The sequence below is a fragment of the Parasteatoda tepidariorum genome, chromosome X1 (assembly GCF_043381705.1).
Source record: "Parasteatoda tepidariorum isolate YZ-2023 chromosome X1, CAS_Ptep_4.0, whole genome shotgun sequence".
In the NCBI taxonomy this organism is placed as follows: domain Eukaryota; kingdom Metazoa; phylum Arthropoda; class Arachnida; order Araneae; family Theridiidae; genus Parasteatoda; species Parasteatoda tepidariorum.
Genome location: NC_092214.1, coordinates 56,901,816 through 56,928,831, shown reverse-complemented (window position 1 = coordinate 56,928,831; position 27,016 = coordinate 56,901,816). Strand labels below are relative to the sequence as shown.

Below are 27,016 nucleotides of genomic sequence, written 5' to 3'. Positions count from 1 at the left end.
CTGATGTCTCTGACATGGTTCCCAGTAGATCACCGAGGTCTTGCAAGGAAATGTATAGAATATCTTTTAACAATACACAAAATAATACATTGGTTTTCAGAAATGAAAGAAATTTCGAAATTCAGTTTAAACTACATTTTAATGGTCAGTACGGAATACGAACAATGCTTATGCACGCCGGGAATCTCAAAATATAATGCCTCTGAAGACGCGAGAGCTGCTCTTTGTGCGGTCTCTTGCGGCGGAATGCTTTTCAGAATCCCTCCCCCCGGGGAAAGTCCTTATGCCTTTTATTAATTCACTATAGCCACCTTTTTTACCTTTTATAAGGGTGAAAAAGGTGGTTACAACGTATATTTCACCATATTATATTGCATTACAAGCAAAATGCATCCAGTAACCTGTTTTAGTCAATATTAATTTTTTTAATGTTTCTATTCGCGATCGCAAAGCTCGAATGCGCAATCTGGGGAGAAGACCGGTTCCATGTCTTGATTTTACCCTCTTCTCATCTAGGTTGTATAGGAATGTACTTTCCCCTTTCTTAATATTTTTAATATTTAGCTGTCAAGAAAAGAAAAAACTTTTTTTTAAATTTTTATGACGCTTTCTTTTAAAACTATGTTCAATGTAGTTTTCAGTTCAATCTAGTTTCCCAACTTAAAAGTTAATTTATTTGAAAATCAAGACAGGAACTAACGTACTTCCTTCTCGTATGACTCTCCACGCACCAATGGTGAAATCATACGAGGTGTTGCCATAGGTAGAGAGTACTGCTCCACACCACCTGTAGCCTACTTTGATTGCCAATTTTACATGGATTCATTTTCAAATAAATCACGTGGGGCAAAACGAATTATATTAAAATTAATCGAAAAATTATTCGTTGGATAATAAACATAATTATTCCTAATACATTAACAAAATAATATTGACAAGAAAGTACAGAGTTACTGTACGTTTTGAGTATTGTGCGCCATCTATGATTTTGATCGCAATCAATAAAAAAAAATTCTCTATTTTAAAAGATAGTTGGGTAAAGCAAAAAGAAAGAACATTTATTCTAAATTATCAACTATCAATTCTTTATGTTGTTTGTTGTAGTTTTGGTATTAAAAGCAGGTTTTGGTTTAAAGGCGGGAGTTCAAAAAGCTCACAAAAATGTAAAATTCGCAATTAGATGTCGAATAAATAACATTTGTTTTATACAGTCTACAAAATGATTGAGCTTTTCGTTTTAGAATGAAAAAAGCAACTATGAAAACAATGCCGTCGTTTTCGAAATTGAGTAGAACTTTACACCAGACGAGCACTTTTCAGATCATACTATGCATTATTTTATTCCATTCTTTTGCATCTATTTTAATTATTTATATACATCTGTCGTGGTTCTTCTCAGAAGAAAAGAAACCATGGTAAATCTAAGATTTTGTTTTTTCTTCCTTTTGTGCAGCTAATATCAGAATGGAGTTCCCATAACATTAGAATTTTAAAAGCTAAGTAATAACATTATAATTAATTTATCTGGTTTAAATTTATTTGTTATTTATGCTCGTGTCTTCTGTTTTATTATCAAAATAAATTTTTCAGTTATATCAACTAACAGGAGTAAAAAAACTTAATTTGGAAATAGTTTTTGAAAACTAAGAGAAAATTTTCTTTATCCAATTCTTTTATTAAAAAAATCAATCCAAATCTTTTTATTAAAAAAAATTACTCATGAAATTGTAGCAAAGCACAATGCTTTGAAACACTTGAGTGACCTCAACCAAAAATACTCTTACCTCTCAGATTTCATTTCCATTTGTGGTACAAGCAAATTTGTTAGGTAGATGTCCTGTTTCAAATAATTTGAAGTTTACTTTAGGAGCCTTCCATACAATATTTTTATTGTATATAAATTATGCTAGATTTTTAAAAATTATGCTAATTAATTTTTAGTACTTCCATTTATGAAAGCACACAATGATGTTTCAGGGATCAACACTATACTTTTTTATTTGACTGAGACTATGCTTAATAGACATTCTGTGAATTTCTAACTTTCTCTTATTAAAAGAGTTTATTATTTGCGAGAATCGTGGGAATATGGAACAATTAAAGCTGAAATTATTCTTATGTAGTTACACTTTATTTATGTATAGCTGCATAATGGGCTGTTTACAATGGTCTGAAGCATCTTTTAGAGTGATTCAAAGACATAATATCACAATTTCGATCCTCACCAGGGGAGTGGCACCTTCGCTTTGGTATGCTGACAACCTGTGCATGAAGTCTACCACTTTACAGTAGAACAATTTTACTAAAACTACTACCACACACTCTCGGTCCTTTTGCAAGTTTATCAAAGTGGTTACCCATTCACTCACTGACTACTGCCAGTGATGCTTGACTTCAGCGATCTACTGAACCTCGTCTTATGATCAGCCACTGTGGGACCACTTATTCTCATGATATTACCACTATCAAGAATTTTAAAAAATGCAGCTTTTTCATTCAAGCTTAGATTTCTTGATATGGATGAATTTTTAAACAGTGTAAGCTGTTATCGATAGCCTTGTGTGCACTGAACAAAAATTCAGTTTTCTCAAAATTGTAATAAAAGATTGTAACTGAATTTCTGTAGATGAATATTGCTTACAAAATGCAATAATGCTTCATATTGATAATGTTTGTTTGAATTAAATTTAAATATAATTATAAATAACTTTGATGCTTTATATATTCCAAATTATTACTAAACTTTTCCTTTAAGAATATTATCTAAAAGTTTCTGTTTATTCCATGTTAATTTTTGTAAATTTTTTTTTCATGTTATGTTGATCTTGATTTTATTATTGAAACTGCTTTAAATAAATTAAAAAAATTTGACCTACATTAAAAATGTTTTCATAAATTTTATAATTAAATATATTATTAAAAAAATGTAGTAAAAAGCTATAAGGATACTAGATATTTCTGTTACATGTTTCGTTTAGAGAAATTACATAAATTAATCCTTGCTATACTGAAGGTTTCCTTGTTTTTTAATTTAAATGTTTAATATAACTTTTTTTGTTATAAATTTACATTTATTTTTCTATTCTCCTCAGGAAAAAGCAAGATGACACTGTATCTAAAAAAGATTTGATTTTATGGAACATACATTCCAGTCTTAATCTGCTTTCTAGTAAAATTATATCTAGTGATGAGTTATCTCTTACTGGCTGGTGGATGGATCATGCTAGATGGGATACTGATATAAGATGCTCATACCAAAGATGGAAGTTATGCTCTAGAGTAAGTTTGTGCCTTATATTTATGAACTCTAGTCTGAAAATTAAGAGCTTGAGGCTTAATTTTAACTATAATAACTTAGCTCATGTTGTTCAACATGACCTGAACTTATTATGAGCCAATGAAAATTTTCACATGTCAGGTATTCATTTTATTCAACAAAAGATCATTACTAAGAACTAATAGAAGATCTCTAATAGAGAAAGAACCTAATAGAAAGCATAAAGTTTCATTTTTTATGACAGCTCAATAAATAAAATTGTTTCTAATATGAATAGCCTTCTACTGATGTTATAGTTTTCAAGCTGATATTCCTAAATTCACTGAAATATCTCTTAAGTAAAGTGAAATATCTATTCTATTAAGCTCTTAAATTAAAGACTGAAAAGTTTTATGTTTATCGTTTTTAAAACAATTTTTCTGTATCTCATGTATAAAATTAATTTTTTGTTGATTCAATCTCTCAAATGAATATATTTTTTATTATACCTCTATTTTTCTGTATAATCTAAACCTTTTAGAAACCATTAAAAAAAATTCCCCTTAAAGCTACTGTTTTTTCAAAGAATATATAATGCTAAGTTAGTTAATCCCTTTAGGAATGAACTATGAAATCAGATGAGTTAATCCAAGAAACTTCTGCACTCCTTCTCTTATTATTGCTTTTGTTTTATAGCTAAAGTCAAACTGAAATAAGCTACAGGGGAAAAAAAACAATTTTCTTTTCCTTATATAAACAGATACTCTAAAGCTAACAATTGGGAGGAAAAATCTGAGATACCAATTCTCTCAACATAATGCTGTGAATCCCAGAAATTCAGCGAAATATTATCTGTTGTTATATACTTTGTTAAAAGTTTGTGTGAAATTTCTTTTATATGTGGAGATAAATAACCTAAAGGTAAACAATCAGGTTGACTGATAAAACTTTTTTATTGTTCTGGATAACACAAATGTTTAACAAGTTCACTTATTTAAAAATCATGTCATAAATTTGTCTGTTAATAATTCTTTTGTTTCAAAATATGATAATGTTATATTTTTAAAAAAATTTAATAAGAAAGATATTTAAATATTCTGTACTTTTTTTTTAATTCTGAAATTATAATCTCTTCCAAATTTTAATTAATTTAATATTGATTATGCATCTATCTATGTTTAACCCACTGATGGTTCAGCAAATGGACAAAATTAGGAGAATGTTTCTCCTCAATACATTATTTACTCATTTAATAACATGGAAAAAACGGTTTTGCTATGCAGAGAAGACTTCAGGTTAAAATCTTTTTACGTGCAGAACTGTCAGTGGGTTAAAAGCTTAAACAAACTTGCTTTAGTAATTGATCCAGAGTTTGAAAATTTTTCCATTATTTTAATTGTGAGCTATTAGATGAAATGTAATAAATGCTTTTATTTTAATTAAGATTTATGTATTTTTTAGGGGTTTAGCAGCTCCTGTAAAGCTGATGGCACTCGTGCAATATATCAGTATATTGTGTTCAATCAGCATATTGAAATCAATAAGCTTGAATTTTCCATCACTGCTACTGCTGATCAGTTAGAGCCACAGGCAAGTATATATTAATGTGTTATGAGAAACAAACCTAAATTTAGTTAAAAAACATTCAGAATTATGCATTTAATTTTTAAGTTATATTAGCAAAATTGGTAGGGTTGTGTGAAAGTTAATTTTATTTGTCTTCCAAGCTACTGCATTAAAATTTTTGCATTATTTTAAGCATTTTATCTTGAGCTTGGTTTGACATCTGACTCTTTTTCATCAAGCTTTACATGTAATCCAATCCGCCGTGTTAACCTTGTTCCTAAAATAGAATACTTTTCTTATCTCTGAACATCATAAGTTTCATGTTTTTACTACATTAACTTAAAATACAAAAAGCAGTTTATGAAAATTGTCAGTAATTAATGTGAAAATTTATTTGTTTGTGCAAGTATTAATATGTAAACTTTTTCTGTGGAAATGTATCATTGACTTGCCCAAAGTTTTTTCAAAAGTTGTGAAATGTAATCATTTGAAAATAATCAATTTAAGTTGTTTTTTTAATTCACAACATTTTAATTTGATTTCATTAATTTATGTCATTGTGGGTGAAAATACAAACGTTCCTACTAGCACTGATCTGATGACAATGTGCATGAAAGAAAAAGATGTGTGCTTTGCATTATTTTTCTATCTTTCTTTGTTCTATTTTTTATGAATAAAATTATTTTGAAAGTGTTTGAGTGTATATTTTATGTATATGCGCATTCTATCTTATAAGATGTTGACATTAAAACTTTTTATAAAGTTTTCTACTTACATACTATGCTAAAGATTTGTCTAAGTGCTAGGAAAAGAAGAATTTTCAATGGAATACATTACAAGGAGTGATACTTTCCTTTCCTAAGGAAAAATATTTTTTGAATATTTTCAATTTTATTCATTTTTTATTATATTCCAACTATACAAAATGGTTGAATTAATTTAAATGCACCACAGCAAAATCACAAATCTACCATTTTAGTAATGTTCAGATTTGTGCTTTTGATATGGTGTTAAAAAGCTCTGATGTTCAAGATAAATTTCTGTTTCTTGCTCATGTTTTTTTTTTATTTTGTGTAATTTGTTTTGCTGTGTGTACAATTTATTAATTTATTGATCCAATTATGTTAAAGCATATTGCATTTTTCGTATCAATCTATCCATATTTCTTGCTTGTGTTAATCTTTAATTCTGAAAATTCTTATATTACTGACACCATCTTGAGTTATTTGTTGCATTTTAAAATATAATACATTAACTGATGCTTCTTATATTTTTATTCAAAAAATTTCTATACTTTCTTAAGACCTGTGTTCAATGATGTTTGTTAATTGTTTTTATTTTTGTCTCAACTATTTTGATTAACATTACATTTATCTGTAAAATTAGTGATCATCAATATTAAGGTATATTATAATGTTAGTTAGCACCAAGTGGATTTAGTTACACTCTATCTGCAATTAGTTTCTAAGGTGGCTTCATCTATCTGTATAATATTATTAAATATAAATGTAATATTATTATTTCACACCAGAATCAGATGTATACCTTTTATACAGTTTCCTTTTGTAAAATATTTTTATTTATTACCTCGACATTGGAAAATCCCATGTCTGAATTAGTCGGGACTTTGCCAGGTCCATAAAATAAATTTTTCTAGATAATAGGTCTTTAAGATAACAACCCTCCAAATATGCATTCTTCAATTTAAAGAATAACAAAAAGGCAATAATTAGTATCGACTTCATACAACAACATTTTCTTGCTGATTTAATGACCTTTAATCAACTAAAGAATGTTTAGTATGATAAAATATCTATAAAAGTATTAATAAAAGTGAGGAGAGGAGGCAGTAATTTGAACTTTCATGATAAAGACACATTTTTTTTTCTATTTGATGTGAAGAATTAGCAGCATAGATAATCAAAATAATAATAACATTAAAAAAACAAGCCTCAAGTTTCAAAAGTAAATTAATCCAATTTAATAAATAAATAAAACAATGAATAGAATTGAGTAAATTTTTACAGTAAAAAAATTATAATTTAAATGGAAACAAAGCTTATTTGCTGGTGTTCTTTTTAAACATGATAAATATTGGGCTTTAATTTCATGGTTATTCTTTTCCACAAAGTTGGTTTTTCTTTAACTGCTCTTGACTTGTCAACTCTTTTAATGTGATTATTAAAGCAGAATAAATGATTAGCTACCAAGAAAGCAGGAAGAAGAAATGGAAAACAAAATTTTTTACTAGTACTTTTTTGGACAAATTACAATTATAAAAAAAGAAAAGAGATTTGTTCGTGAAAATAGACATTTACAGTAAATGGATGTCTGGATTTGGGACTTTCTACTGTGTGTACCTTTTTTAAGAAGGAAGTTTTATTTGGAACTCAAATCTTATGTTCTATTCTTTTTGAAGAAACATATCAAATACAACTGATTTGATTTGAAGCAAATCAGAAATAACTGATTTGTTTATATACTCTTTTTTAAAGAAAACATAATTTATATCTTTCCTTTTTATTTATTTCTTTGATTTTCCATTGCCTTGATATTATGCAATAATCTTTGTTATTTTAATATTTCTTCTCAAAGAGTTTATCTTCCTTACGTAAACCTAAGTCCTATAAACTTCCCTTCTTTCTTGTTCATTTTCTTATTTCCTTCTCACTTTTATTTTTGCATCAGATATAGTTTTTTACACTTACAGATAAGCTATAAAATTGTGAACACTTCTTTACTGATGCTTTATAAGCAATCTTACTTTTAATGGCAAATGTTTTAGATGACTTTACAGGGCAAAACTGTTGGCACAATTTGAAAGATCATGCGAAGCTTTTAGAAAAGGTATTATTTACACCCATACAAAATTTGCACCGACCAAAATGAGGAGAAGTTAATAACTTTTTTCTAACTTTAATACCAGCAATCTTGAAATCATTTTATAGGATTGTGATATTTGTATAGGAATGTTTTTAGAATTATAGTGGTAATGAAAAAGGAACGAAGCTTTGAATTTTCCATTGGGTTAGAAGGATACCATTTCTAAAAGCTTTAAGCATGATCTTTCAAATTGTCCCTACAGGTTTGTCATGTAGAATCTTACAAAACATTTACTGTTAAAAGAACAATTGTTTATATAGAGTTAGAATTGAAGTGCTTGTATTTTTTTGTCATCCATCTGTAATTTTTTTACCCAGTTTTTATGTAGTGCAATAGGTTTTACCTTTAAATTTGCTTTTGTGCTTGTCGGTCTTTAAACTCATTATATACTCAATTATTTTTTCATAAAGCTAAATTATTTTAATACGGCTTATGAGTTCTTAATTCTACTAAGAAAAGCTATCAGTATTTTTAACTAGATATTTTTTTTAGAATTAAACTTTTTATATTTTTTCTGTGTTATAAAATATTTTATAGCATAATACATAAACCATACATTCAGCTAATTAAAGGTTAATAGTTATAGATAATTTTTACTTATGTACTTGAAGACTAATCTGAAATATGCTTTTTATACCAATCAGTTGTCTTTTGTATTAAAAGCATAAATAAATTAAATTATTCAAAACAAATTATTTTATATTTATAAAATTCGTTTATATATATATATATATATATATATATGTATGTATATATATATATATCTCTACNTATATATATATATATTAAAACTGAATGTTTTTATATCTATTTTTTGGAGTGTGTCTCACTACATAAAATCTGGCTAAAATTTAAAATAATTTATTTCTGAATTTGAGTCAATTATAATTATTGCTTTATGACATTTTAGATTTGCATTTGAAAGCAAAGTAATTTTTTTATTGAAATTAAAATTTTTAAGAACGCTTCTACTTATAATTTAGTTTATGATTTAGCATTAAACTTTTGAAGCCAGTTTTACTTATTGATTTAAAATATCTATGATTAAAAAAATGCTGAAGTATTACTTACCTCAAACAGTTGGGTAAATTGATGTTACTCAGTAATTAAGAAATCTTCTTCTTTATGCTCAACTTTTTATTTACATTTTACTTTAAATTGCTGTGAGCATGTTTGGAATGGTTTAAGATATTTTTTCCCCTTTAGGTTATTGGAGCTTCTTTTGGTGCATTAGCTTTAGTTAAATTAAAGGATGGTAGAATGGAAAATATGCAGTAAGTGTAATTTAATTAGGTTGTTCAAACATTTTTTTGAATCAGCGTAAGTGTTAGAATTTTTTTACTTTAGTGGATTTTTCAAAAATATTCTTGTTGACTTAACTTATATTTTAATTGACTAACAACTGTTTTTTATATTAAAAAAATTTTCTTAAATTATGCAGCGTTTTTCTTATAGTCTAAGCTTATATTTAATTTTTTTTTTAAATAAATTAATTAAAAATTCTATTTAATTTTTCCTCAATGAACATTTTAAAGTTGTAAAAAAATTTACTTTTTAAAAAGTTTTAATTTGTATGATACATCCAAAGCATTTTATTGATTTATCTTGAACCTTATTAAATTTAAAATTGAATCATTATTACATTACTATAGAAAATAAATAATTTAGTAAATATTTTTGCAACTAGTATAAGCATTAAAGATATGATTTCGAGTCCACTTTAAGGTACTGTGTTAAATCTAATTCATTCCTACTATTCCAATGCAATTTTTGTATTTTTTGAATTATATTCTTATTTTATGTATGAAATAATATATATAAAAAAATTCTTGAAATGCTTTTGTTAGAGTGAAAATTTGAGTCACTGTGTATGCTTGATTATCACATTTGATGTCAATATTTAAATATATAATTCTATTTAAAATATATCATTTTATTTAAATGTATGATTCTTACATATTTCTCAAAAATTTAAATTGTGAAATACGTTTTAAAAACGAACTTTCACCTCTTCCAATGGCCATCCATGTCACACTAAATATTGTTCTTAACTCTTAGAAGCTTAGCATTTTTGTAGACACCTAGTTGTAGCTGCCCTACCCATTTTTATGTTGGTAAAAGATATTTATTTTTTAATCTTTATTTGAGATTTTTATTTCCTCTAAAAATTAGACTTTTATTTATTATTTTTTTTAGCAATTATTCAGGCTTCTACTGTGTCTGCAGCCTTGTTCTAAAATATATTTTCTTCTTCAGCTTTTCATTTAATATAGATTTTATCGCATTCAATTTTATAATAATTGTAGCAAAAATATCCATAGTCATTCATTTTTTTTTTCTAAAATTAAGACTATAAAGTAAATAAGGATATTAAATTGAGCTAGCTTAGAAGAATTGAAATTATTACTTCTTTAAGCATTGAAATATTTGAGCAAATTTATGTATGACTATTTTATACATCATTCAAATTTAAAAACAAAATAATATCATTTAAAACATATTTATTGATATACGCTTAATGTTAAATCCAAAAGAACATATTGTAAGTATATATATAAATTCAGAATAATAAACTGCTTTTTCTTAAAGAAAAGCACTATAGATTATTATTATTTACACAATTTCAAAAGAAATTAAGATTGCGTTCTAGAGTTAAAAATACATTTATTAAATTTTACTTAGAATATTGTTTCCTTGCATATGCTTAGTTATTCATATACATATAAAATATTTCAGTGGCACTAAAAATTCCGATCGCCGCAGTAGCAGAAACTATTCTGCAGGGCTGTGAATGCTGCAGATTATCTCACCATCTACAGATAATTTTTATCTGAGATGTAAAACAATTAAATAATAATAAAATGCTAGAAAGAAAATGTCCGCTTTTGTTTTCTTTTTTAAAGTAAAAAAAAAGTGGTGAATAAAATAGAGTTCAAGTGGAAAAATAAAGGTTTTTCTTTTCTATTCTCATTGATAAATGGTAAAAAATCAACTTCCCCCCTTTTTGAAATTAGACAAAAGAAATTGACCTAAAACAATTCATCCGGCAGATGCAGTCTGCATGTAGTGCTTCTATAAAATAGTTACTAAAACTTGAGTTTTTAGAAAAAGTTTTTATTATGACTTCTGGTGAAATTGTATTCACTAAAATATATTCATAAGAGGTGAAAACATATTTAAAAAAGTGAGAGGAAAATTTTTTAATTATTTTTTGAAAGTTAAATTGTTTAACTAAATTTTAAAATGCTACTTCCAGTTTTGAATCTGAAATACTTTGATAATCTGGTTTGATATCATGATTTAACTTTATCTTTAGGGATCTGATATTTAGAAGCTTTAAGTATCGATTTTTTCATTTTTCTTTTTAAGGGTGTAAGTTTCAATGAAATTTAAAAAGGCATAAATTTCTGTAAAGATTTTTTTTATCTATCCTATGTTTTAGTGCAAATATTGTATGTATATTGGGTAAGCCAAATTTTTCCAATAGTGGAAAGAAAATATATGTAGTGATATATCTTAAAGACATTATTTATATAAAACTTGAACTTAATATTAATTATTTTCTCTTTAGTTATTTACATTGTTATTTACATGCTTTGACTATGGTTTTATTGAATTGTTCTTTTATGCATTAATATGTAAGTTCCTAATGAAATTTAAACATACATTTCTTGTATTTAATTTTTATCTACTATTTGCAAATTCAAATTTTACTATAAGTTCAGATAAGTCCAATTTTTACAATATTAGTCCCTACTTGATTCCATTTGGATTGCAGACAAAGATGGTACTGCAGATTGGCTCAGAAAATTCTGATATTGGGCCAATGGCTAATGTACAAGCACCATTTAGTGCATACTTATTTTAAGAAAATTTTAATAACTGTACATTAGAGAAACATGTATTTAAATTATCAGTTTGACAATTATGTTTCTTACTATCTAGTAAATCTTAATCGAACCTTGTTGGTATTCCCATGGAAGCCCTTTTTAATAATTATTCTCATTTTAATAAGAATACTAAATTCATCTCAAGTTGATTCTGCTTTTTTCCTTTTCTTCAATAAACTTGAATACATTGCACATATTGTTTTTTTTTTTATCTAACTTATATAAGGTGATAAAGTTATTCTTGTACTGTGAGTTAGATTAAATAAATTTCTGTAGTTGTGATTTGTATTTCAAATAGTGCTAAGCTGTATATAGTTTAATACAAGAGATTAAATTTACATTTATCATTAATACTTTATTTTCCGTAAATTTCTTTCAAAAGATAATTTTATTATTTTTTATTAACTGATTAAGAAAATTTACAGATTACAGTTTTCTTCAAATATTGAGCCTCTAACTTCTAAAACTACTAGTTTTTCGGCTGGCACATCATCAATACACAGTGTTACAGTCATGCTGATGTGTTATGGGTATTCTGGGAGTATTCATTTCACTAATCCTATTCTTATTCCTCGTGGTAAGAACTGTTACTAATATTATATTTCAGAATTTTACATTGTGATACTAAGTTATCATTATTGTTTAACTGTGCAATTTTTATTCTTTTTTCTTTAGAGAAAATTCAATGGTTTTCTTTAGAAATTTATTTGTATTATTAGCTACGAGGCCAGTTTCTGTATCTAAAAAAAAATAAAGACTTATAAATAAGAAATAATTTTGAAAAATCTTGAAATTGTTTTAATTGTAGTTTTAAATCAATATGGAAATCTAAAGTTTGTCCCTTCCCCTGAGGTGAGCTTTTGCTACCATCTTGAATTTACTAAGAAGCAGAAAAGATCCAACAGGGGGGGAATTAAAGAGTACTGTTTAGGCAAACAAGGTATTTTTCTTTGTTTTTTGTTGTTTTTTTTTACGCTGAATCTAATTACTACAAACCAAGTCCATCAGATTAATGGCTCTTGAGTTATAAGAAATTTGGTAAGAAATCAGACTAAAAAAAAAGTAGAAATTTTTTATTTATACCTATTTAAGCTTCAGAAATTCTTATCAAGACAAGTGAAGTATTATTTCCTCTATATTTTTTAAGGTTAAATTGAATTTCAAAATGTAGTTGATACGCTGAATAGTTCAAATGTGATAAAAGTTTTTAGATATAAAAAGTACACTTTTTTTAATACTTTTTTTTGTCCTTTTTTTATACTTTTTCAGCATAAAACAGTACATAGTATTGCATTCTATGTATTGTTTTATGCTAAATTGAATGGGACGAAGACCAAAACCAAATCAATAAGTTTAATGGGTAAGAAGTTATGAAAGTATCATGTATTAAAATTATAATTTTTGACTCATACCTTTTTACGAATAAAACCCTTATAACTTCAAAACTATTAGCTCTATCATTTTAATTTTGATTTTATTGCCTTTAGCGTAAAAATTGCATACCCTGTTATTGTGACATTTGAACTAAATAAATTTCTTTCAAAATTTTTATCTATTTGAAGAATATTAAGTGACAACTCAACAGGTATATCAGCTATATGCTTAATAATAAATTATTTATTCCATATTTTTTATTTAATTCAGATACTTATATAGCTGTACTGTATTTTAGTCATCTAAGAATTTCAAGCATATTATGAAATATTGCAGATTAGTATTAATGCTAATTAATAATTATTAGTATAATTATTTATGAAATATTTTACTCTTTGGAGTTACTTGAAGCTTTCTTTGTCGTGGAACCCAACCATATTTCAATGATATTCCGCTATATGAAAATTCAATTGGCATAGCTCATCATCGTGAGTGAATTGTAAATTAAAATCATTTGCCATGTTTACAGTTCCTTAACCCTAATCCTTTCTCACTCTTAGTAGGTGGAGGACAACAAATAGTTTAATTTTTAGTTCACATTCCATTACTGAGTGATATTTAACTTCACAAAAGTCATGAAAGGATAAAATCGTATTCTGGAATGCTGAAGTATTGATGGATAAACAGTATTACAGAACTGAAAGGACTATAAAGTGGGTACAGTAAATGATGGTTTAAGATTGCATAATCACTTAACTAATATGCTTATTTCTTGCACTTAGCAGATCTAGTTGATGTTCAGTACCCCCTCCCAAAAGAATCATCTAATATTAATATTAAGCTATATTCTGGTTAAGTACTAAATAATGTACAACATAAAAGAACAAAAAACACTATTAAACAGTTACCACACTTAATGCTTGCAGTTGGTATTTTTGATTAAGAAGCTTCATTTTCTTTTTCAATTAATCATATTTCACATTCAAATCATATTTAGTTCATAAAAATCAGAAAAAGGATAAAATCATACTGATAAATGAATAAATAATATTTGGGGACAGAAATAGTTTATCAAATGTTCACAATATATGATGTTTCGAAATAGCATTATTTTTCCAAACTCATACATTAACATTAGATTTCCTAGAAATTACAAGTCAATTTCTTTTAGTTAAATAAACATTAGAAAATGTTTCGTCTCTCAACTTTTTTTCAAAATTATTATTTAATTAAAAAATCTCTCTTATAGATAACTAATATACTTACTATTATCTAGAGATGCAGAAAAAAGCAAAGTCGGCACCTGGTAGAATATCTGTCCCCTAGATTCCAGATATTTGGATCATTACTGTATTGCTAAATATTGCTTATATTTCTTTATTATTTTAGAAATACATAACAAAAATAAAAAAAAGATTTCATAGTCATTGCATAATGTTTATATAATAAAAAAATGTGTTAAAAAATAAACTTAGATGCAAAACTTAGAAAGTTAAACTCACTTATGAGAATTGATACTTGACAAGTTTGGCTTACTGGAAATAGAATGGAAAGAACCATTGCTAATTGCTAACAAATGCCATGTTTCAACAACCACTCAGGATTGAGATACCCACACTACATCATTTGCTGGTGTGACATTACTTTAACTTTTACTTTAGAATATCATTTGACACAGTATGAGCTGGTATGCATAATCATTTCAATTTTTTTATTTACTTATTGGAATAGTCTACTATTTATTCTATTTCCTTCAGTTTAATCTGATTCAGTTAAGCATAGAAAAATGCATGGAGTTAAATACTTTTTTTGTCTACATAGCTATGTGCCATACTTATATAAAATACAAATACATTTAAACTGTAATAACTTTTAAATTACTAGTCCTATCAATTTAATTTTGATTTCATTGGATTCAGAGTTTAAAAAAATACAGTAATTTCCGGTAAATAGGCCGCGGCCTATACGTGTTTAAAAGTTGGGCTGTCACGATGCGCGGCCTGTACGCCGATGCGNAAAATCGATGATCGATCGAAAAAACGAAAGTGCGGCCTTTACGACGGTGCGGCCTATAAGATGAAAATTGAAATTTTTAACGATGTTTTTTGCGGGTGCGGCCTATTTACCGGAAATTACTGTACATAAAAAATAATACCTCATTTGTCTAGATAAAAGTTTCAAACACATAAAGGTATATAATTCAAAATCATACTTTATATTTCATGTTTACTAAATCACTTATGCTTTCTAAGCTAATAGTCCAATCAAGTTAATTTGGATGCCATTGGTGTTTTGGCATAAAATAATACGTTGGAATGTTAATGTTTAAATTCTCCTTCCTTTTGACCTCCTCAATAGATACAAGATAGTGGTTAAAACTCACCTCGAAGGAGGGGAAAATTCAGGCATCCATATTTTGCTGAAACAACAATATTAACACAGTATTCAGTAAATTGCTATGATTTGAACTAAAATTAGAATTTACTAAACTAATGTAATTAAAATCTTAATGTGCAAAATATTCAAGTTAATAAACAAATATTTAATAAAAGAAAAATAAATAATCATTTGCCAATTATCTATGCATTCATTATTCTTAAGTATGAAGCATGTTTAACAAATAAACATTATCAATTGAAGATAATTAGCCACAATGACCAAACTATTGATTCACCTGTAATTGGGCATATCTATAAACTTAAACTTAGAGTTTATAGTCTTTTACAAGACATTGCCCAATTGGGTTCATTTTGATATAAAATAGGATCATAACATCTTATGCCAGAGAAATGTTTGCTGTCTAATAAAACTATTCAGATTTCGAAGAAAAGCTCAGCAGTGACAAAAACACCCTCTCTCTCCAAGGAGCGAGAAAAAGCTGCCAGATAAGCTTGCTTTTTCAGATAATACTGGTGTAAAACAGTTATTTTCCCATCTCTTACCTGTACACAATGAAACTATATCTTCATACATCATTGGGCATGGATTCTTCTCTAAGTCTAAGTTTTAAAAGTTCATCTGCACCTTAGTGCAACAATGTATAACACACAACCTTTAAAGCAATTTCCAACATTTCCTTAAATCAGGGCTATAGTCAGAATTTCTCTTAGAGAGAGGGGGAGGACATCTCATAAATGAGGTTGGCATCAGATATTTTTTACTTGATAATTTTTAGGTTTAAATTTAGTTATATATTTGATCTATCATCTGTATTTGTTTATTAAATATTAGTACAAATAAGTATATTAATTAGTGTATATATATGCATAGATGATGACTAGTCCATTTATTCTCATTTGACAGATAAATCACATGGTATGATCCAATTTTTCTCATATAAAGACAGAGTTTCTTTGGTTGTCATCAGCATAAAATAAGTAAAAATTATAAAGTTTTTAACTGCCAAATATTTCTATATCCTAATTTAAAACTTTTTTTATTGTAATATTCATTTATCATACTTAATATTCTTGTCTTAATATTTCTATGTTTTTTTTATTATTACTTTAAATTCAAGGCTCAAAAGTAAAAGCAGCAAGTCTTTGTTATAATTTGTTTGTAATTCTTTAAATTATATTTACATTTATTTTAAGCCTTGTGCAAAACTAAGTCCAGTCAAGATATACAATTCAAATAATAAATACAAAAAAGCATTAACATTATTCGAAATTAACTTAACGCATTATTACTTCTAAAAAACATTTGAAAAGTTTTTATTCCAAAGCTTACCAAAAATTAAACATGAATTTTAAAAAGAAAATCACATAAAATTACATTGGTGTTTAAATTTTATCCCAATAGAATCAGGAACTAAATCAGTGAAACCAAAGTTTTAATACAATAAAAAATTTTGGGACCTTTCATTGGAATAATTTAATTTATAGGCAAAATTCTGTTTTTCGTAAAAAATAATAATAATAATTTTAGCTGTTAAGGGCATTAATGAGTGAAGATGTAATGGGGCTGTCCCCTAATATAATACAATAACTAGCATAAATATAAACTTTATTTGATAAAATTTAATTTTTTTGAAAATCTTCCTGAGGAAGCAAATGACACTGTTGGGAAATGGGATTCAGATTTATTAACTGACATATACACAACTGTTAAATTATTGACTTTTTCAATATCATCATGTGAGAAGGTATCATGTGAGAAATAGGCTTTGTGTCTTATTAAAAGTTAATATACTCAAGATGTTCTTATACCTGCATATAAATGAAATTTTACTATATTTTAGGCAATTAAATCACTTATCTTTTATGTATTATATTCTCTTAATAGTTGCATCATATAACTCAGCTACAATATTATCAAATCCTTGCTCAATTAACTCTTCTCCTCCAAAACATCCATTATCTATTGGCAAACAAGAAGATATCTTCATTCCTAATGACGAAAGGTAAAAACTTATTATTTATTTCTTAAACTCTTATTAACATTATAAATATTTATATGTAAAAATATATAAAGTATGAATCAGCTTTCAGGAGAGATACAGTACTAGAGTATACCTAGACGATAAGAAATCACTTATCAATGCATAGTTGGAAACATTTTCCAAGTGTGGTAGAGATAAAACAAAACTTACGAAAGAACTGGCATGAATAACATGTGTATTATTCTAAAAAGTCCTTGAGTACTATTCTATCATGAGAGAGCATTTGTATATTTGTAGCATGTTTATCTACCATGATCCATTTTACCTTATGATTTCTGCATGATGGGGCAACTGCACATTACAGCTGTAACAGGTGTCTCCACCTGAATGGGTTTTATGGCCAATAGTGGATCAGGAAGATAGTGAGGTGCCTTGTCCTTTTTATTTGCTAGACCTTACTTGTCATGATTTATTTTTCTGAAGGGTACTTAAAGATCTTTCGGGAGGGTGTACAAAAACCCCATTAGCAGTGCTGAGAACTTATTGCATGCATTGTAGCAATTGCCACAATACATGAGTTGTGTGTCTTAGACACCATTCCAGAAAAGATTTTTGACCAAGCATTTCAAGGTAATATCCAATCATGTACTGTGTTGCTCCTATATGTTTATAATTGCCTTACTGAATCACCCTGTATATATATTTATATTATGGATAACATCATGATTGACTGCACATTTGTTTTTATTGATTTTATGTCTGATTAAGTAAGTTTTTAATGACAAATAAATGAAGATCAAAAGGGAAAAATAGTTTATGCCCTTATTTCACAAAAATGACTATTGTATTGCTATCTGTTGCATTTTAAGGACTACAAAGTTTTGACAAAACAGTCTACTCTTCTTATGAGTGTTATTATGCAGTTAAGGTAAGCCATGCTGAAGAAAAACAGTTACTGTCTGTATGTTTGGAGAAGAATGGTTCTTATCCAAACCACTGCATATCTACTACATATTCCAAGAAAACTAAAAAGAAACTTACTGCTTTATCTATCAAGCCATCAGGGAGGAGGGGGCATAAAGAAGTGAAAAACAATATTAATAAGCTACTAGCCTTAATAATTAAAGGAAAACCATCCCCAAAAGAAAACTTTGTGACACTAGTTTCCCCATTAAGGCTGTTCAAAATCCGGATTTACAGTTCCTAAAAACTTTTTAGGGTAATCTGATTTAAGAGAATTTTATGAAAACCTCTTTTTTTTTTAATGTACCTCATCAGAACGATGAGGCCTAAAAAGGAACAAAGAAAAATATGGTGAAGAGGACAATGGGAATACTAGTGAGGAAGTATTGATTCAATTCGAAAATTGGATTGGAAAAAAACAATTTTTTTTCTACCCAATTTTCCAATTTTTTTTTTTCAGCATCAAAATTTATAAGTTTGCTTTGAAAATTTTAGTGAATGTAAATAAATACTTGTGACGTTTCTATATATTTTTATTTTTACAATTTCAATTTTATTCTTTCTCCCAAAATTCTCAAACCCCGAAATTAGTTTTTTCTCAGATTTAGCTTTCTTGGACATAAACTGTTCTTCCGCATTGATCTTCAAATATGATATTTTTAAATTTTAAAACTTTTATAATAGTAATAGTAGTCACAGCTATTAAACTTAATTAAAAATATTAATTTTTAATTGTTTATTCCTGTATTAAACTGATATTATTTTATTGACTAAATTTACATTACATTATTTTTAATTTTTTTCATCGATGGTTGTACGAATGGCATGTTTTTGTTATTGTAGTTCGAAAGTGATAAATAATTTTTTTTATTTCTTAAATTTAGCTATTTGTAGTAGTAAATGATTCTTTTTAATTTTCCATTTCATGATTTTACTTTTTTTTATGTTTAGTTATAAATGACCTAAATCTAATTTTCAGCATTAAGGATCATTATAATTTAATTACTCTTGTTACACAAGTCTCTATGGATAGATTGTCTGCTTTGGAACGTAGTTTACAGTTATGGAATGGTCCAGTTTCTTTGGTTATATATATAATGAGTAAACATGCAGATAAATCGGAGTATGAATGGCAAAGGTAGGTAGTCTTCTTCATATTCAAGTCCTCATAAAAATTATAAACACTTCTAAATATTATAACATTAATCATTTATGTGGTCTAAGAATAAGATAATTTGATATAAGGATGTAATTGACTACTCAAATGAAGATTTTTTATAACCTTATTTAGGGTAACAACAATCCTCAACTGTGTCAAGGATTCCATATTTCAGAAAAATTTACCATATTTTTCGGTGAAATCACAGCAGCGCTATCGAAAAAAACAAATTCCTACCTGTGGCTCTTCCGATGCAGCGACACTTGTGACAAAATAATTTTTGGTGGCAAAAAAATTTATCAAGAAAAATTATTTACGACAAAATCATTTTTTGAGAAAAAAATTTTATTACAAAGTCAACAAAGTATTAGTTCATATGGTGATATACGGCCAAACAATCACCAATTTTTGGCTACTTTCGGCGGTGGTCTGCTCTAAATAAGTGAACAAAATAACAATAGAAACACTGCATATGGAGACCAATTTGAAGGGTATGTTTCTTGTATCCACCCTCGACTTAAAAAAGGATCACAAGCTAGAAATCCTAGCTAGAATAGATAAGGAAGTATCCCCTTTTCTTTTCCCCAACCCCTTTTAAAATAACTGATTGATTCCTCCTTCCAGTAGAAATTACAAGCTGAGGAGGTGGGGTATAACATCCCTCTTTTAAACAGTTTCTTCTCCTATTCTTCTAGACTGAGTCATATTGCGTTATTTTCATTGGATAAGAGGGCGTTCTACCCAATAAAATTCCCCACACACAAAAATTGTGAAAGTGAAACTCGCTTCTTTGCAAACAAGGAAAGCAAATGTGTCTATTTGAGATACTTACTTGTGAATTTTCTAAGAAATGAATGCGTGCAAAAATTTTGCTACTGCCTTTTGTGTATTATTATCCATTTTAGTTCCACACCTCGGTTAGTATTTATTGTTTATTTATTTCAGTGCATATTTGTTTGGAGACAATTTGTATGTCTACATTGATAATAACTATTTTCACAATCCACATTACCAGTCACTTGTGAACAGTGGCATACACTAAGGTAGGAATCAACCTCCTCCCACCTTTTGAGGGTCTAATTCTTTTCAATATTTGGGAAGTTTTAGCCCCTTATTTTGGGAAAAAATTATTTTCGTTTTATTTTTTATAAATTGAAATTTTCTGCATAAAAAAAACAATTTGCGATTAAGAAGAAAAAAAAACATAAATTGCATAAGAAAAAGGGTTTACTAAAGTAAATAATTGCTACTCTATCAGAATTTTGATGAAGCCATTTCTTTATCTAATTTCAAGTTATAAACTGTCCCAAATGGAGATTCATACAGAATTTCTAGGATTGTAAAGTTGTGATATGTTCAACTTTTAGGGACATGAATAGGAGTAAACTCTTCCTTGTTAGCATTTTGGGAAGGGGTTCTTCCATTTAAATAGTGTCTCAAGAACACTTGTTGTAAAGGTGCTCTCGCAATTCAATAAAAAGAATTTTTATTTTATTTCAGTGCATCATTTTAATCAGGGATGTGATTCTTTCACCGATTTCCGCTTTTTTTTTTTCAGATTTTTCCGCTAATTTCCGCGGCAATTTTTTGTTGCACAAGTTAAAATATTTTATGAGGAATTTAATTTTTCACAGAACGAAAGTATTGAAATCCTCATTCCTCCCTTTGAAGTTTCTCTAAAAATCATTTCCTTGGGATAAAACTGGTTGACCTTTATGAGATTTTCTACTTTTTAGCAAATTTCCACTTTTGTCTCTCGAATTTCAGCCGTTTTATCAGAAACTCCTATTCTCTAAAAGTTTTTTTTTATAAATATCCCGCTTTGTTTGTGAAAATTCAGTCATTGAAATAAAATAATTATATTTATTTACGATTTTCAAAGATAAGCAGAAAAATAAAACTACATTCTAGCTGCTAACCCTTCCACCTTTTTACTTGTTTTAGCTACTTTCTCCGATTTTAAGCACAGAAAATAAGATTTTCCGTATTTTTATCCATCCGCTGAATAGCTTGTATTTTCGTAATTCAGACGTCGCTGTTTCCTGTTTTTTGGTGTGAAAGCAAACAAAAAAAAATAGAAGTGGATTTGCTGCAAAAATATTTATTTGCTCATTCAATTAATCTTGTAAATTTTTATTTATTATGTCTAAACAAAAGTAATACAAACAAGCTTCTTAGAAATCCCAAGTCCAGACTCTGCGAATATCTCGATTCTTATTCACGAGATTTTAATATCAATCACCTATTTTTGTACTTACCTGATTTAAAAGTTGCTCGTTGTGATTCTTATTTACGCTATTTAAATATCGTACATTTTGATTCCTATTTACGAGATTTAAAAATCCAATATCGCGTTTTGTATTTATGCATTTTTAAAATCGCGATTTTATTATCAAACATCTATTTTCGTATTCATCTGATTTAAAAGTTGAACGTTGTGATTCTTATTCAGGCGATTTAAATATTGTGCATTGCGATTCTTATTTGCGAGATTTAAAAATCCAATATCGCGATTTGTATTTACGCGCTTTTAAAACTCTATGTAGCGATTCGTATTCACTCGAGCTTATAATCCAATGTCATGTTTCGTTTTCGCGGTTGTAATATCAAACATCGATTTTCTTATTTATACGTGCTTTAAAAATTAGAAATTGGGATTCGTATTCGCGCGATTTAAAAATTGCGCATCATGATTTATATTTTCGCATTTTTTTTAAATTCGATATAGAGTTTCATATTCTCTCAATTTAAAATCATGCTTGTCATTCTTATTCATATATTCATACAATTTTGAAATTAACCATCAGGATTATATCACATGGTTGACAAGTTTAAAAATCGCACATTTTTGTCAAATTTTGGGATATATATTTATATATTTATTGGATTTCCTCTTTTTTACTTTTTTACTACTCTCACCCCTGTTTAATATACTATTTGATTCACAATTTTTCCTTTGCTTTTATTTTAAAATTGAATTGTTCATCGAATATTTAATAAAGACTGGATCAAGTCATTACTTTGGAGATAAGTGCTTTTTTCTATTAAATCAAATTATTATTGTATTTTCATGTTAAAGGATGTGGATTTTATTTTTGGTCTATCAAGTGTCATTGATTTAGAAAATTGAATTTTAGATTTTAGTGTTCATGTATGATTTTATTATCTCATGGGTTATGCTCTTGTTTTACATTTATAAAACTTATTTTTTTAAAATTGTAAATTGAAATTTTGCAACTGTTTCTAAAACTTAAACAACATTGCTTTCTTTCAAAAATACAATGTTTACATTGTAATTTAATTTATACTTGAAACATATTTATATACACAAAAGATATTAACATATTTATGTACACAAAAGATATTTTTACCACACATGAAATATATTTATTAAATTCTGAAATCTTTTAAATAAATTAATGGTGTATCAAACACCACCTCCTCCCCCAAGCGATGAGCTACTGTGCGAAATTGTTTTGAAAATTCTCTGCTGCATACATTTTTCCCCATTGAATAACATGGTATAGCTGGTTTTTTGATGAAGGAAAGCCTACGGCTTAAAGTTTAGAAAAAGCATTTAGACGTTTAATTAAATTTATCTAATGTCTTCCTTATGCCAAATAATTGTATTTATGTATGTGTTTTCATCTGATATGCTATTTATATTTTTTCTTGAATATTTCAGGCTCTATATACAGAAAAAATTGAAAAACATTAAGCTGTCAACTTCTAGTCATGTTTCTTTAGTGTTTGGAAACTCGGCCAATGATTATCCTATTAATTCTCTTCGAAATATTGCAATGAAGTAATAGTTCTGTATTTTAATTGAATGATTCACATATAAAGATATTGTTTTGGAAATAAACAAAAAGTGCATTCAAGGAAATAATTTTTTTATGATTGAAACTTACTTATGGTTACTTTGTTTTATTTAGAACTTTCAAAGTTTTCTAAATACAGTTGATTTAAATCCTTTTTTTCTCGTAAAGTTATCGATTTTAATCATTATCGTATACTCAAAAATAACCAGTAATTTTGCCAAAATAAAAAAATCTAGATACTATCCTGTAAATTAAGTATCTATATCAGAATTTTTTATAAATCTACCTAATTAAATTTTCCACCAGAGGTTTTTGAAATGACTGTATTCGAAAATGACTTGCTGTTTTTTTTGTGAAATGATTGTTTTTATCTCAGCTTTCACATTCAAAATTATCTTAATAGTTTTATGTAATTTCCTATTTCTTTTTGAATTGCACAGATAAAGGAACTTCCATCAATTGTTACACCCCTAGTCTTAAGATATTTTGTGGATGTTGAACAATTTGTAGAAAAAAGTTGCCTGTATTGCTCATCTAGTTAACACTTAGACAGCTGATCATGTGACTGGAAGTCAAAGTGTTAACTAATTGATAGTTATTGTCCCAGCGTAAAAGTGGTTGCATGAAGCGAGGCCAAATATTGATGTGTAGCTCTTCATACACAGATATGTATCTAGCTACTTGGACATCAATCAACCCTCCTAATGGCACTGATTAGCTTCTAATCCTTGAAACCACAACCTGCATTATCTTTAGATCGGTGTGAAATTCTTAATATGTAATGTTTAAAAATATTTTTAAGGTATTTGTATTAATGCTAGCATGCATTATTTTTAAAAACAGGTAATAAATAACCCCTTAACAATGTTTCGCACAACAATAGTTAAGAAACATTTAAAAACTGGTAATAAATAACCCTTTAACAATGTTTTGCACAACAGTAGTTAAGAAACATTCTAAGTTGTTGCAAAACTTTACTCTTTATGTAGGAAAATCACATTTAAAATGTGTTTTTAGAAAATTTAAAATCTTTCTATCAATATATTTCTTATTCTTTATTATGCTAATTGGTATTTCTGGGAAATCTAACTCTTAACAATCTGACATTCTATCAAATTTGTTTTATCATTAAGTAAAACAAGCTATTTCATATATTGCTGGAAAATTTAAGTTAAAGCTTATTTTCTGGTAAAGGGATGACTTGCTATCATTGGCGCAGCCAAAAAAGGGTTAGAGATAAAGAGAGGTTTGAGTTTATATTTTAAATTTTTTTTCGCTTAGTTTGTGTAATGCTTAGAAAGTGGTTGAACCTTTGACTAGAAATAAATTTTGCTTAGAATATTTAGAAAACATTTGTAATTAGTATCTTCATCCGACTCCAGTTGAAATTTAAGCAATCTAGCTACCCAGAAAATGGACAAATTTTGGTTGATGATAAATTCTATTTGCAGTTTGTAGTGTCAACAGGTGAGACATAAATACTCTAGCTAGTCAGAAAAATATAGAATATTCAATTGATTATAAATTGTTTTTAGCTATAAAAGGATAATAAAATTTACTTGTAGCAGTCAGGAAACTATTAAAACTCATAGTGTCATCAGGCTCTCTAGCTAGTCCGAAAGTAGTTGAAAATTTGATGATGGTAAATCTCCTTTGGTGATAAATTTTGCCATCATAAAATGAGTATTGTTATCAAACACATGCCAGTTAAAATATGTTGAGTTACTAATACTCGAGTTACTCAAAAAGGGTTAAAATCTTGATTGAGGATATTTTTGGCAATGATTTTTTTTTAAATTATTGTTATTGCATAATTAATAAAATATTTAGAAATTTAAAACTAGCTGCACAATAACTATTTATTTGTAAACGTTATTCAATAATTATATTCGAAAATAATTTTAGTTAAAAATTATCCTATTTAAATTGCTGTACTGAATATTTATAAAAATTAAAACTTTCAATTTTAACTTCCTTCCCCTCCCAGAAAATTGTTTGGCTGCACTGCTGTCTGTACTATGAAAAGTTAAATTTTGTCTTTAAAATGTAATATGCAAGAAACTCATTTTTCAGATAACTTAGATTTGTGTTTCAACAAAAGGAATTTCTCTGCTAACTCTAATTATGCTTTAATAATAAATATTTTATTTAAATGTAATGTTTTAACTGCAAGATGAAGAGAAAAGTAGAAAATTATTTAGTCAATTGAAATTGTCAACCACTAAGATTAAATTTTAATTCATAATATAAATAATTTTAAAAATAAAATTAATTCACGTTTTTTTTCTTTTTTTAGGAATGTTAAAAGCAAATTTATGTTTCTTTTGGATGCAGATTTTCAACCTTCGCCTGATTTTCAACAAAAGTTCTCTGCTTCAATCAAAAGCCATAGCTTAAATCTAAAAACAGCTTTTGTAGTACCTGCATTTCAGTATATGGAGCTACCTCAGGTCAGTTAACGTCTCAATTATACCTCAAGTAAAGTTTTATAAATGGAAATTTTTCCAGTCCAATTTACAGTTTACCAATTTAATATTGAAATATTATATTCTTCACTCAAATAATGAAAAAAAAATCTTACTTCAAACATTATGTAATGTTGAACAAATGGGAAGCAATAAACTCTGTTACTGTAAGCAGTGCATATTTTCCATTTTCTGTGTTCATGAGTAATTCTAAATTACAATGTCCTAACTTGAGACTAGGTTTCATATAAATAAATTTAAAATTACTTTGGCAAATAAATTTTGGCTCTAACCAAAATAGTGAGATACACTTAATCAGTGATTACAAAAATATTTGCTGTTTGTAACCTAATGAATCATTTTAGAAAAACTGTTCAACACCAATAATATTACTTCAATTTACTAATGTAATTTCATTTTTAGAGAGGAGACAATGCTCCCCAAACCAAAGAAGAGCTTTTGCAGTTACTGCATAGAGAAGATCCTTTCATAGCACCATTTAGTATCCTTGTATTTTATTTTATACTTTATCAATTGTGGAGCTTTATTGAATACATGTTAACTGATATCTTGAAAATATTCTATTTTCCAGCTTCAAAAACTTGTTAGGGACAACTGTAAGTTTCTTTTTTTCCTAGTCTTGAAAACGAGACTTTTAATGAAATATGCTATTATTTGTTCAACTTTCCTATCTTTTACAAAAAAATTAAATCTCATTTTCTGATGTTCAATAAAGTACCACTTTGCATGTTCTTATAAAGCTCTTCAATTATTCATTCCAATATAAATTGCAAAATTATTTTTTGTTTGTTCTTATTTCATTATATCTTTTGTTTGTGTTAAATAATGTTTTTCTTATTCAGTTCTTTTTTAGATCTTTTTAATTTAAATTTTGATGAATTTAAAACTCTCTTAGCATCAATTAATTTTAATGATGCTGGATTCAATTGTATTTGTCTGTACTTGCAATCATAACTTTACTAAAAATAAATACTTCTAGAACACATAAATGCATTTTTCTGAATATTATTTTTATTGTAAAAAAATATTCTTGAGGTACAGAAATTAGATTTTCTGACAACTTGTTTAATTTTGAGTTTAAGCAGGCTTCATATGTTAAATATTTCTTTATATTTGTTATTTTTTTTTAGTTTATAAACAAATTTTAACTACATTTTAATCCTATTCTGTAGATAAAATAACTGGGTACTTGTTCCTCTAAAGTTAATCACTGATAGTTCTAGCTTGTTTTTCCTTA

The 27,016-nt window shown here is 27.3% G+C and overlaps 1 protein-coding gene across 1 annotated transcript in view; it reads left to right on the top strand.

Annotated features, from left to right (window-relative positions):
* Positions 1-1,018: 1,018 nt before the first annotated feature.
* LOC107449355 (xylosyl- and glucuronyltransferase LARGE2) overlaps positions 1,019-27,016 on the top strand; it is a 33,571-nt gene continuing 7,573 nt past the window's right edge. The window contains exons 1-10 of the mRNA XM_016064859.3: positions 1,019-1,415; positions 3,093-3,279; positions 4,718-4,846; positions 8,912-8,979; positions 12,021-12,172; positions 17,254-17,371; positions 19,293-19,451; positions 23,158-23,277; positions 25,590-25,743; positions 26,182-26,260. Coding sequence (XP_015920345.1) covers positions 1,243-1,415; positions 3,093-3,279; positions 4,718-4,846; positions 8,912-8,979; positions 12,021-12,172; positions 17,254-17,371; positions 19,293-19,451; positions 23,158-23,277; positions 25,590-25,743; positions 26,182-26,260 — 1,339 coding nt within the window. The 5' untranslated portion in view covers positions 1,019-1,242. The remainder of the gene's footprint in view (positions 1,416-3,092; positions 3,280-4,717; positions 4,847-8,911; positions 8,980-12,020; positions 12,173-17,253; positions 17,372-19,292; positions 19,452-23,157; positions 23,278-25,589; positions 25,744-26,181; positions 26,261-27,016) is intronic.